Source organism: Eptesicus fuscus, chromosome 21 (genome assembly GCF_027574615.1).
Source record: "Eptesicus fuscus isolate TK198812 chromosome 21, DD_ASM_mEF_20220401, whole genome shotgun sequence".
Classification (NCBI taxonomy): domain Eukaryota; kingdom Metazoa; phylum Chordata; class Mammalia; order Chiroptera; family Vespertilionidae; genus Eptesicus; species Eptesicus fuscus.
Window position 1 is genome coordinate 44,029,455 of NC_072493.1, and position 13,311 is coordinate 44,042,765.

General features: G+C 61.8%; 1 protein-coding gene across 1 annotated transcript in view; it reads right to left on the reverse strand.

Moving 5' to 3' along the window:
- Positions 1-2,140: 2,140 nt before the first annotated feature.
- Positions 2,141-13,311, reverse strand: part of SHANK1 (SH3 and multiple ankyrin repeat domains 1) — a 48,510-nt gene continuing 37,339 nt past the window's right edge. Inside the window, exons 21-23 of the mRNA XM_054710672.1 lie at positions 10,342-10,438; positions 5,232-8,295; positions 2,141-2,855 (exon numbers count right to left, since the gene is read on the reverse strand). Of these exons, the coding sequence (XP_054566647.1) occupies positions 2,141-2,855; positions 5,232-8,295; positions 10,342-10,438 (3,876 nt within the window). The remainder of the gene's footprint in view (positions 2,856-5,231; positions 8,296-10,341; positions 10,439-13,311) is intronic.

The window sequence follows — 13,311 nt, forward strand, 5'->3', positions numbered from 1 at the left end:
CATCCAGAATGAACAAGCCCTTGATAGACAGGCGCCGCGCAGGCCCCCTGCGGACGGGGGGCATCCGACAAGGGGGAGGGGGCGGGGAGGGGCCCAGCGCGACCTCCACCCCCTCCTTGCCACCCCTCCCCCCTCCCAGGACCCTCCCACAAGGTTCCCCGCAGATCCCTGACATGGTAAGGGGAGAGGGCTGCAAGCACCCTCCCCCCATGGACGGAGCCCCCCCCCCTCGGGGGTGGGGGCAGCAGAGGGGGAATGGGCTTGGGGGAAGGAGGGGGAGCTCCCTTCTTTGGCAGCTGAACATGGGGGACCTGAGGGCGATGCCCTCCCCCCTTTACCCACAGTAGGGGAGGGGTCTTCCCAGGGGGAGGGGTGGTTTAAAATTCCCAAGCCCCAGGAACAGAGGGAGGGGGGAGCGTGCAGGGAGGAACAGCCATGCTGGAGGGGGCAGTTTCTTGGAGAGACTGAAGGGTTGGGGGGCGGGGGGAGGGACGGTCTTCGTGCAAAATGGAAAGACAGATGGCCAGGAACGACTGGGAGGAGTGCGAGGAGGGAGCCTGAGCCAGAGGGCGCAGCCTTCAGCCGGGAGAGGACGCGTGGTGAGCAGACAGTGACGGTGCGGACGGAGGGTCCTCTCTTGCCAGAGAGAGAAGCGCGTGGAGACGTAAGAGAACAGGCAGAGAGAGAAGGGCTGCGGCGCCGTTCCTTCCCAGGACGGAAAACACAGCTGCCCGGAAGGGAACCGGTCAGACAGGCCCGGAGTGTGGAGGGGGCCCCGGGAGTGTGGAGGGGGCCCCGGGAGTGTGGAGGGGGCCGTGTGCAAAAGGCAGGTGTTCCCCAGGGGAGATGGAGAGCGTCGCCCAGGAGCTGACAAGAACAAGCCGAAACTCAAGAGTGAGTGCGCAGCAGAGCCGGTGCTCGAGGGCATCCGGAAAGGACAGGGAGGGGCTTCCCAAAGGCAGCGGGAATGCGGGAGGGGGCGTGTGCGAGACGGTCCACAAAAGAGTCGATGGGGATGGACAAAGATTTGGAAGAGGAAGGGGCGAGAGAGCGGGAGCCTGGCAGGGAGGCGAGGAATGAGCATTGAGAGAGAAACGGTTCCCGGGAAGCCGGTGTGCAAGCCACGCGATAGAAGTGACAGTGCGAGGGGGGCGGGGCAAGGAGGGGGGGGGGGTCGGGTGTCACGTGACAGGCAGCGGTGGGCAGAGGAAGAATGTAGGGTTCAAGAAGAAGAGGGCAAAGTGCTTAAAAAAAAAAAAACGGAGGCAAGCGTGTCCGGAGAGATGCGCGGGACGGCGAGTGTGCAAGGGTTGAACGGAGAGAAGGGTATTCCAGAGAATAAGTGTGAGCACGGAGCCTGTGAGCGGGGGGTGGGGGGGAGGAGGAGGGTGTCCCAAGTGTGTCTGCAGCAAGGGCCCAGAGATTTCCAGGAGGGAGGTGGATGGGGCGTGCGCCGAGGGGGAGCGTGCAAGCCAGAGCCGGAGGGCGAGGGCAGGGGGCGCGGCGCCGGGGAGGGGAGGTGCGATGTGGGCGAGGGGGGCAGAGCTGAGGCCTCGCAGGACAGAAGCAAAGGCGGCGGCGTGTGCAAGACAGCGAGGGGGCAGATTTGTGCAAAATTGTAGCCCGGGGAGGGGAGAGAGGCAAGCAGGCGTGCAAAGGAGCGTGCAAGAGGCTGGGGGGGCCGCTGTGTGTGCTGAGGGAGAGGGGAGGCGGGGAGAACGGAGGGGCCTGGAGAAGGGGGGAAAGGGTTGTTCGAGGGGTGGCAGGTGGTGGAATCTGAGGGCACCCCCTTCCCCTGCGGCCTGGGGGACGCCTCCCCCACCCAGTCAGGCTCGGGGCTGGCCCTCTATGGCTCTGTCAGTCCCCCCTCCCCAGAATCGGCCCTTCCCTCCTCCTCCATCCCCCTCTGGTCTCTTCCGTGCCCACCCCCTCGGCTCCCAGCTGCGCACACAGTCTCCATTAGCTGCCCCCTCCTGTGAGGTGCAAATGTCTGGCTGGAATCAGACCTCCAGCCTCGGGACGTGAGGGCAGGGCACAGTTGTAGCAAGGTCCCCGGCCCAGGGAGAGAATAAGGGTCAGAGGTCCAGAGGCCGGCGAGCTCCAGGGTTCTGTGGACGGGCTGGTCCGTCCAGGCCAGCCATCACCTCTCCAGGAAAAATTTGAGAGCCCGGTCGATGTTCATGCGGTGGCCCACCCGGGTCACGCCCAGGTCCACGTAGTCCTCCTTGGTCAAGGCGGGCAGGTGGGAGCCGTCGATCTCGTGGTCCAGGAAGCGGGCTCGGTGCTCAGCCAAGCCCAGCCACTCGAGCCAGTCGGCCACATCGAACTTGGTCCAGAACCCCAGGGGCTTGGCGCCGAAAGGCTTGTCCGGGGGCAGCGAAAGCAGGCGGGTCGGTGAGAGGGAGCGGGAGGCCCCGGACAAGGCTCCCCCGAGGCCCCCGGACATCCCCGGGTGCGGTGGCACAAAGACGGGGGCGAAGGGGTCGGCCGAGCCCCCGGCCCCTCCCGTGGGAGAGCTGCGGATGTCAAAGAGGCCCGGATAGAGGGGTCCCGAAGGCAGGATGGGCAGGGACGAGGGCCGGGGCGCGGGGCTGACCTTGTGCTCCGACGTGGGCAGGAGCGAGGGGCTGGGGGCCCGGCGGAGCAGGGGCGGCCGCATCTCGAATTCCACACCCTGGAGGTGGCGGGTGGACGTGGAGGAGGAGGAGGCCGAGGGCGAGGTGGCCCCCGGGGCCGCAGCAGCGGAAGGGACCCCGGTCCCGGTGGGAAGCGGCGGCAGGGGTGTTTTGGGCCAGTTCTGAAACAGGCTGCTCACGGGTTTGGAGAGGAGCGAGGACTGGGAGTCTTCGGAGAGTCTGGAATGTGACAAGGGCGGGGTGGAGGGCAGGGGGTGGGGGGTAAGGGCAGGCGAGGAAGAGGAAGAGGTCCAGATGTAGGGAGAGAGGAAGAAAGACATAGGGGTGGGGTAAAGAGATAGAGAAGAGAGATGGGAAGAGAGAGAAGGAGCGAGGGGGGCGGGGGGAGATGGATGTCAGGACAGAAATGGAGGGAGAGAGAAATGAGAGGACAGGGAGAGGGTGACAGTCAAGAGAGATGAAAGAAAAAGAGACATTAAGTGATAATAATCATCATCTCCACCACTTACTGATGCTCACGTGTGCCAGGCATTGTTCTGAGTGCTTTACATATCGCATCTCAATTTAACCCCCACGGCCGCCCTGATGCGGGTTGCTATAATTGTCATCAGCACAGAGAGGTTAAGTAACTTGCCTAAGGACACACAGCCAGGAAGTGGCAGAGCCCGGTTAGATGGCACCGAAGTCTGAGCTCTTAACCACTATTCTATACTGCCTTTTTGGGTTATGGCCAGTCACAGCAGAGTGGAAGACAGGGAGACGGTGGGAGAGGAACAAAAAGAAGGTGAGCGTTGAGGGGAGAGAGAGAGATGGAAGGGGTCAGGGAACAGAGAGAGAGAGAGATGAGGAGAGGGAGATGAAAGAGAGAAGAAACAAGGGGAGAAAAAGGTTCCCCTCATCCCTTTAGCTCCCTCCAGAACAGCCCAGCCTCAGGGTCTTTGAACTGGCTGTTCCCTCTGCCGAGCTCACTGTTCCCCCAACTACCTCTGGGGTTTGCTCCCCGCCCCCCCCTCCAGTCACTACTCCTCTTGCTCTTGAGGGACCTTCTCTAACCATCCCCTTATTGCCTTGGTCGGCAAACTGCGGCTCGCGAGCCACATGCGGCTCTTTGGCCCCTTGAGTGTGGCTCTTCCACAAAATACCACGGCCTGGGCGAGTCTGTTTTGAAGAAGTGGCGTTAGAAGAATAAGTTTAAAAAATTTGGCTCTCCAAAGAAATTTCAATCGTTGTCCTGTTGATATTTGGCTCTGTTGACTAATGAGTTTGCCGACCACTGCCTTATTGCATCTTCCCGGCCCCTCCCCCCCGCCCCCCACCGCCCCGACGACTGCAATTATTTTGCTGTCTGGCCCCTCCCTCTGCCTCATTAGGCTATGAGCTCTCTCAGGGCAACACTTTGCCTGTCCTGTCCACTGGGGGGCCCCCTCTCACCCATAAGGGCACCCAGCACCTAGTAGGTGGTAAATAATGGGTTCAGCTGTCGCCTACATTAAGCATCCTCTTCTCTACCCAGAATACTTAAGAATCCTCAATGGCCTGATAAAGCCACGTTCAAAGGACATCAGACCTTCAAACAGAGTGAGCTCCACAGATGGGCAGGGAATTAAAAAAACAAAAACACAAAACCTCGCTTCATTCTCTGGGTGTCTAAATCAGGAATGTGACTCTACTTCCCCTAAGACTTGAGTGAACTTGAACTTCGTGGCGATCCTGGCTGGCCAGCTGCTTTGGAACACGTAGGCACCATCCGGGCGTTCCCCACCTATACTGGCTGGGTGTTTGTAGGAGGCCCCTCCCCTCCTCCAGCTCCTGTGATAGCAACGGCCCTAAAGGCCTTTCAGGTGGGTTCTATGCTGTCCCTTCCACAGAGAGGTGACTCCTTTGCCTACGGTCACCCAGTTAGAAAGTGCAGGGCTGGCTCCAGGACCGCACCCGTAACCACTGTGCCCTAAAGCATCTGGTCTTGAGCGCCCCGCCCCCCCCACCCCCCTCCAGAGGGCTCAAGGGACTTGCAGATTTCAGGGATCTTCAGAACGGACAAGCCGCGAAGGACACAGACATCTGCAAGTTGTGCTCCAATCTCCTTTGTTGCCCTGACCGGTTTGGCTCAGTGGATAGAGCGTGGGCCTGCGGACTGAAGGGTCCCAGGTTCGATTCTGGTCAAGGGCATGTACCTTGGTTTTGAGCACATCCCCAGTAGGGGGCGTGCAGGAGGCAGCTGATGTTTCTAACTCTATCCCTCTCCCTTCCTCTCTGTAAAAAAAAAAAAAAAAAAAATCAATAAAATATATATATTTTTAAAAATCTCCTTTGTTAGTAATTCTTTTTTTTTGTTTTGTTAGTAACTCTTGGTTCATGGGCTGTGGGTTGTCATGGTGATGGGAGGAGACCACAGAAGCTACTGAGATAAAGGGGCGTTTAAAGCACCTGTGAGAGCATGCTTCTTGAAGGGCAAACTTCACCAAGCCAGCCCGGCTTCTGATTTCTTTCTACCACCTGGGATCTTAAAGGAACAGAGCTATGGGGAAGGTGGGCTCTGGTACCCACAGCACCGGCCCCCGCTGGCTTCATCGCCAACCCCCAGCCCCTGCTCACCTCTGCCGCTGCAGGGAGGAGGTCCTCTCGGGGACGTAGCTCGCTCCCCCGTGGTGGCTGTCCCCGCTTCCCCCGCTGCCTCCCCGGGCCCAGGGCAGAGCGCCACCAGCTGCCGAGGAGCCCCCAAACTGCTGGAGCTTGGAGCTGAGTTCGCTGATGATGCTGGCTTTCACTGTGGCCAAGGCTGAGGCCTGAGGCGGGGCCAGGGGCCCGGGCAGCGGCGGCGGCGGGGGGCCCGGGCCCTCCTCCCAGGGCAGCAGCTTCCGCGGCAGGGACGAGGCGGACGACAAGGGCACCGGCGGGCCGTCTGGTTCCACGGCTACTGGACCCCCAGTCACACCTGCCGTCGAGGGTCCTGAACAACCACTCAAGGCCAACAGCCCGTCCGTCCCGGCCCCCGTCACGGAGACGGTGGGGCTCGTGGGGGTGACGGGGTCGCGGAGTCCCCCGCTGGGGCCGGGGCGCAGGCCCCCGCTGGCCCCCAGAGCCCGGCCGCGGAGCTTAGACGGAGTCATGAGCTGCGGGGGGTACGGTGGGCCGGGGGTGCCGCTGCCCCCGAAGGCCTGGCCGTCCAGGTAGGCCACGTAGGTGTCCAGCAGCTCCGGCCCGCTGGCCACCCCGGCCCCGCCGCCACCCCCGCCGCCTGCGCTGCCGCCACCCTCGGCCGACAGGCTGCTCAGCGTGGACGCGCTGCTGATGGTCTCCAGGGGGTGGTCGCTGCTGCTCCGGCTGTCCACCTCCTCGATCCCGGAGTCCGTGCCGGGCGGAGGGTCCGGCCCAGGCTGGGGCGCGGGGGCGGCCGGGGCGGCGGGGGCCGGCGGGCCGGGCGCAGGGGCGTCCCCCGGAGCCGCGGGAGCGCCCTGGGTCAGCGTGGCCACCTCGCTGTCGTAGGAGGTCAGGCTGGAGGCGGTGGAGTCCAGGGTGGGCGGGGCGGCAGCGACGGCGGGGGGCGCGGGGGGCAGCGGGGTGGTCGGGGTGGGGGGGTCCGGCAGGGGGTGCGGAGGCCCGGGCGTGAGCGGCGACTCGGGCTTCTCGAAGCTGTTGGAGAACTCCAGGGGCGGGGGCAGCGGCTCCACGAAGAGGAACTCGCCGTCCTCCACGTCCACGGAGGGGGCGGGGGGCGGCAGGACCAGCAGGGGGAGCCCGTTCTCCTCGCTGCCCCGCGGGGAGGTGGGCGAGGCGGGCACCGAGCGGCGCGGGCTGGGCGGCGCGACCCCCGGGCCATCCTCCGCGGGGGGACCCCGGCCCCCCGCCCCCCCGGCCCGCGGCTGGCAGTTCTCCAGGAACCGCACGTGTAAGGGCAGCCGCTCGGGCTCCTCGGGGGCTCCGGCCCGCCAGGCCTTGCTCACCCCGGGGAGCGGGGCGGGGGGCTCCGGGCCCAGCTGCAGCAGGAGGGGCCCCACCCCGGACGCCGTGGGCGGCAGGCGGTGCAGCAGGGAGCGCCGCGCGGCGGGCGGGCTGGCCGCGAGGGGCTTCTCCGGGCCGCCCAGCCCCGCCCGGTACCCCAGCTCCCGGCGGGCGGGGTCCGGAGGGGAGGCCCCCCAGAGACGCAGCACCGGCTCGTGGTGGGCGTGGGGCGAGTGGTGGTGCGGGGTGGGCGGCGGGACCTCGTAGCGGGGCGACGGGGGCCGGGGCGGCGGCTGGGGGGCGCCCCCGCCCTCCGAGGACTCCTTCAGCGCCCGCTCGCGGGCCGCCAGCGCCAGCCCGAGCGGGGAGGCGGGGTCCAGGGCCTTGCCGGTCAGCGGGTGGACCAGGGGCCGCGGCGGCAGGAAGCTGGTGAAGGCGCTGCTGCCCCCGCTGCTCCCGTAGGCGCGGCTGGCGGCGCCGTAGCCCCCGTAGCCGCCGCCCCCGGCCTCCAGGCGGAGGTAGGGCTCGGCGGAGAACATGCCTTCGTCGATGGACTTGGAGTGGCGCAGCCGCGGGCCCGGGGGCGCGCCCGAGCCCAGCGCGCCGTCGCCGCCCTCCTCGTCGCCCGCGTCGGTGGAGAGGAAGAGCGTGGAGCGCCGTCGGGCCTCGCTCTGCCAGCCGCCCTCCCGGCGCGCCGCCCCCACCAGGGCCGCCCCGAACTGGCTGGTGAAGTCCAGGGTGGCCGGGCCGCTGGGCGAGGCGGGGGCGGGCGCGGGCGACGGGGACGGCGGCGCGGGCGACGCGGCCGGCGCGGTGCTGGGCGCGGAGGAGCCGCCCGCGGCCTCGGGCGGCGGCGGGGGCTCGGCCTCGGTGCTGCTGCCCTGGCTGCTGCGGCCGCTGCTGCTGGTGGACGGGGCCTTGATGATGATGGTGGGGATGGGGATGGAGTTCTTCTCCGACGGCGCGGCGGCGGCGGGCGGCGGCTGCGGGGACGCCGGCGACGTGGGCGAGGGCGCGGGCGCGAGGCCGCCCTTCTGCGGCTCGCCTTCCACCTTGGTCTGCTTGACCAGCGGGCCCTTGCGCCCGCGGCCCGAGCGGGCGGGCACGTACATGGCGGCGCTGGCCGCGCGCGGGGGCAGCTGGAAGTAGCGCAGCGCCGGGGCCTGGGCGGGGCCGCCGCCCGCGCCGCCGTGGTGCGACGGGGACGGGGCGCCCGGGGTCGGGCTGGGCCCGCCGCCCCGCCAGCCGCGCAGGCTCGGCTGGGGCCCCAGAGCCAGTCGGGGCGGGGGGTCGTCGGGGGAGCCGCCCGTCTCCATCTCGGGGGGGTGAGGGGGGTGGGCGTGGTGGTGGTGGGGCTGGGGGGGCGGGGCGTGGTGGTGGTGGTGGTGGGGCGGGTGGTGGTGGGCGGGGGGCAGGGGCCCGCTGTGGTACAGGCTCTTCTCCCGGCCGCCCAGGCGGGTGTCGGGAGGGGAGGGCCCGTCGAAGGAGGAGGGCGAAGAGGCGGGGAGGGGGCCGCCGGAGCTGGGGTTGAAGTGCCCGCCCCGGGGGGAGGGCGTGAGGCGGCCGGAGATGGAGGGGGCGGGGGGCGTGCTGTAAGGGGGCTCGGGTGGGGACGTGGTGGGGGGCGGGGGGATGTCCTCCGAACCGGGCACAGACAGGCTGCGGCTGAACTTCATGCTTGGGGGCGCTAGGTAAGGCCTGTCGTCTTCCGCAGCCCCTGGGAAGACACGGAGGAGGCAGGAATGGGACGGGTGGGGTCTCCCTGTCCCCCCCCCCCCCCATTCCGCGGAACCACATCATCGGTAAAGGGATCATAATAACGATGTTGTTGTTGATGATGATGATGATAATGGCGCCCATACATGTAAGACCTTCCCATGGATTAGCCCAGAGCTTCCCCAGCTACGGTACATCCAAGCCAGCTCGATCCAGTAACACAGCTTGTGCACTGCCGGACAGCAAACAGCAAAGGGAGCACAGGGGGCTGGGGTGAAACTCAGCTGAACTTCCACCCCAGGCCAGGAGGGGGCGCCGTTTCTAATTCACACAACCACACAGTACAGGCTGGTGGTAGCCGTGGCTTGGGGTGAGCGAAAGTGGCTTGAGCCAGGAAGCCATACCATGTTTATGTGCACTCGTTATAGATTTCTTTTCATGCAAAGGCGGAAAAGAAATGCAATGAGCACATCAAACCTGGGATTTCACAGACAGAACTGCTCATGATGAAGCTACTGTTTACGAGGGAGCTGCTGCGCAATCTCAGAGGGCAGGCGGGGGTGGGTGGGTGGGGAGAGATCAACCAAAGACCTTGTATACATATATGCATAACCCATGGATACAGGCAATAGGGTAGTGAAGGCCTGGGGTGGGGGGGGGGCGGGAGGGGGCTAGAAGGGGTCAATGGGGGAAAGAAGGGGACATATGTAATACTTTCAACAATAAAGATTTAATTAAAAAAATACAAAGATGAAAAAATAATGGTGTCTCTGCCATCGAGGACCTCAAAGTGCACACACATAACAGCACGTGGACAAAAATAATAACTGTAGGAATTGGCAAGTGATATGACACACATAAAATAAATAAATAAGAGAGGGAGGTGTTGGGTAGGGGTGCGATGCTGTGTAGATTTTGGGAGGGTGGCATTAGGTGAATGATGAGATGTAGGTAGACCTCACAGATGAGAGACACGAGCTGGTAGACTGTGGACACTGGGAGCTCAGGAAAAGCTAGATCCAATTAGCCAGACGACTCAGCGAAGAGCGGAGGAGTGAAAGTCTCTGGCCGACTTATCACCTGCCAGGGCTGTCTTTGATCCTCCCCTCCAAGCCTCTGGCTACTCTCTCTCCCTTGACCAGTGTCCCCGCTTCATTCATTACTTCTCTGCTGAAGACTCCCACCTTTGTCTCGGGCCCAATTGCTCTCTCCTGAGCTCCCTGCGCCCAGATCTGAATGCCGCATCCACTTGGTGTGTCACTGGCATCTCTAACTGAGCTCCTGACCTCCTCCTGCCCCTGGTCTCTCCCATCTCAGCAAATGGCAGCTCGGTCCTACCCCAGGGCCTTTGCACGGGCTGTGTCTGCTGCCTGGAAGGCCTCCCCTCTGGATACCTCCATGGCTCCCTGCTTCATCTCCACGTTTCAGCCCAAACCCGCCCCCACCAGCACTTGTGATCTCTCTTAACATACTCTACGTTTTCTGTTTGTCCATAGCACTCTCCACCTTTAACATACTGTATCATTTTCTTGTTTCTTATCCTTATAGTATGTTGTCTGTCTTTCTGTCATGTAAGCGCCACAAGGGCAGGGCCCTTTAGTCTGTTTTCTTCACCGACATATCCGCCCCCGCCCCCCACCGCCCGGCCCCCCGTCTAACCTGGCATATGGTAGTGCTCAATAAACACATGTAGAATGAATGAATGAATGAATGAATGAAGTCAAGTATAAGAGAGAAGGAACCGGGGTCTGTGGCGGGGACGACATTCTGCATCTGGGCAGGGGCAGTCATCTCCCCATTTTCTAGATGCAGAGCCCTCGGCCCAGAGAAGGAAAGCCACCTGCCCCAGGTCACACAGCTGGGAAGGACAAGAGCCAGGATCCACACCCAGGTCTGCCCAGCTCCATGGAACTGTGCTCACATGTGCAAGTAGAAGAGAGCACGTCCCCGCCCCGTGTTTCTGCTGTGAACGTCGCCCTCGCAGCCTCCCCTTCCCCTGCCTGCGTCCCGGACACCCACGCTTCCGGTGGCGGTGACGGTGACATACCAATAGATTTTTGCCGGAGCATAAGCCCAGGTCCTGGAGGCAGGTAGGAAGGCCGTTCATAGCTCGGCTGCGAGCGGTGGTGGGGATCGAAGCTCGACTTTGGGGTGGCAGTCGGGGAGGAGAGAGAAAAGATAGCAAAGAAGAGTCAGGGCAGGAGGATTCAGGCTCATACCCGGCCAGCCCCCATCCCTGCTCCCAGGCCTGGGCACGAGGGGGGCGGGGCCTGCAGGGAGGGGGCGGGGTCTGTAGGGAGGGGCGGGGCCTGCAGGAGGTGGAAGGGAATTCTTGTGGACGGAAAGGTTTCTGAGTCCGGGCAATGGGAAGATAGAAAGGAAAAGAGCGATTTTTAGTCAACCCTGTTTGCTCTGTTTCCCAGGCATCCCATACTAATCCGGGTCCTTTTCTCCATTCCTGCCGCCGCCGCCCAGGTCCAAGTCACCGGCAGCCTGAGGACCGCAGTAGCCTCTTCCCTTGTCCCCACCCCATTGCCCCACCCTCAACCCCTCTGGTCTGCTTTCCACACAAGGGCCAGAGGGATCTTTTTGTTGTTGTTGTTATTCCTCACCCGAGGATATTTTTCCCTTGATTTTTAGAGAGAGTGGAAGAGAGAGGGAAAGACAGAGAGAAACATGGATGTGAGAGAAACACATCGATTGGTTGCCTCCTGCACGATCCTGGACCAGGGGGGCCTGGGAGGAGCCTGCAACCAGGGTCCGGGGCCCTTGACTGGAATCGAACCCGGGACCCTTCGGTCTGCAGGCCGACGCTCTATCCACTGAACCAAGAGGGATCTTTTCAAAAAGTAATTCAGGCCCAGCTGATTCAGTGGTGGAGCATCGACCTATGAACCAGGAGGTGACGGTTTGATCCCCAGCGTGGGGCGTGCAGGAGGCAGCCGATCAATGATCCTCTTTCATCGATGTTTCTCTCTCCCTCTCTGAAATCAATTTAAAAAATGTATTTAAAAAAGTAATTCAGGTCATGCTATTGCCCTGCTTAAAATCCTACAGTCACACCCCACCTCGGCGAGGAAGGGGTCTGAATTCCCAGCCGACCAGATCCCCTTGGCCAGGATGCCCTTCCCATCCCCAGCGGCTGTGTGTCACTTGCTTTTTGTTCTGAAGAATCACCCTCCCCCAAAGGGGTGACCTGCCCAAGTGGTTACGTGCCCCCACTTCTGGGAGCCACAAGGAGGTCCAAGGCAGGATCAACGCCCCAGGCAAGTCACACTCCAGAGCTGTGTGTGTGTGTGTGTGTGGGGGGAGGGGTCAGGCTGAGGCGCACTCCAGTGGGGACCAGGTCTGCTGTCCCCTGCAGCCCTTTCTGCCCCCCCTCCCCCCACACTTAGTTGGCATAAGAATCCCCATGTCAGGCTCCGACTATAGGAGACCCAGACTCAGATGCCCTGCACGATCTTGTCCCACCTGCATCTCCTCCTGGCTCCCTCAGGCCCCCCCACATACCCCCTCCCTGCTCCCCCAGGGCCCCGAGGCCCAGCTCTGCGTTAGGCCTGCAGGTCCTGGGTCTTTCCTCTGCAATGACCCCCTCCTAACCCCCACAGGTGCTTTCCACCTTTACCCTCTTCACTCCACTGTCCCCTCCCATCACTGTCCACAGCATGTCCCTGTCCTGCTTCCTTCCTGGCCCTTTTCTCCATCCGAAACGGTCTCATTTGCTGGCTTATGGTCTGTCTCCCAGCCTAGACTGTCAGTTCCCTGAGGGTACCATCTACTACCCCAGTTAGCACGGTACAGTGTCGAGGGCCCATCACACTTTTAGGGGAAATGCTTTAATTTCTTTTAAAATCAGAAGGGAAAAAAAGTAGAATCAACCTGGATAATATTCATCTTGGTATCAACACAGTCATAAAATACAGATTTTTTTAACCTTTTTTTTTTTTTTTTTAAGGAGGTAGGGACTCATGAAGGCAAAATTGCTAAAGGCCCATGCACGTCATGGATAAACCCAGCCGGTGTGGCTCAGTGGTTGAGGGTTGGCCTATGAACCACAGTTCAATTCCCGTCAGGAAACATGCCAGAGTTTCAGGCTCAATCCCCACTGGGGGGCGTGCAGGAGGCAGCCAATCAATGATTCTCTGTGATCATTGATGTTTCTCTCTCTCTCTCTCTCTCTCTCTCTCTCTCTCTCTCTCTCTCTCTCCTTTCCTCTCTGAAATCAATTTAAAAAATATATTTTTTAATGTCATGGATAACTGCCCGGCCAGCGTGGCTCAGTGGTTGAGCGTTGACCTTTGAACCAGGAGCTCAGGGTTCAATTCCCAGTTAGGGCACGTGCCTAGGTTGTGGGCTCGATCCCCAGTGGGGGGGCATGTAGGAGGCAGCCGATCAATGATTCTCTCTCATCATTGATGTTTCTATCTCCCTCTCCCTCTCCCTTCCTCTCTGAAATTAAAATAAAATTTAAAAAAGTCATGGATAACTGCTTGAGGATAGTGACTTTGTTGTTGTTGTGCCCTGCTGGGTCCCCAGTCCCTACACAGGGCCTGATACTCTACAGCTCACGTCAAATGGACAAGTGACTAAGAAAGACCCAACATCGGGCACTGTTGTTTGGAAGTTCCACACCCCCCCCCCCCCCAAGATGTAAATTTTCTAAGGGAATTGACCTTGCTTGACTGGTTCACTCCTACACCCCCAGGGCCCAGCAGCAGGTCTAGCACATAGTAGGTGCTCAAGAAATATTTGTAGCCCTAGCCGGTTTGGCTCGGTGGATAGAGCACCGGCCTGCGGACTGAAGGGTCCCAGGTTCGATTCTGGCCAAGGGCACATGCCTGGCTTGCGGGCTCGATCCCCAGTAGGGGGGTGTGCAGGAGGCAGCTGATTGATGTTTCTAACTCTCTATCCCTCTCCCTTCCTCTCTGTAAAAAAAAGTCAATAAAATATATTTTTTTTAAAAAGAAATATTTGTAGAATGAAGGACTGAATGGAAGTGACACACGCTCACGACAAG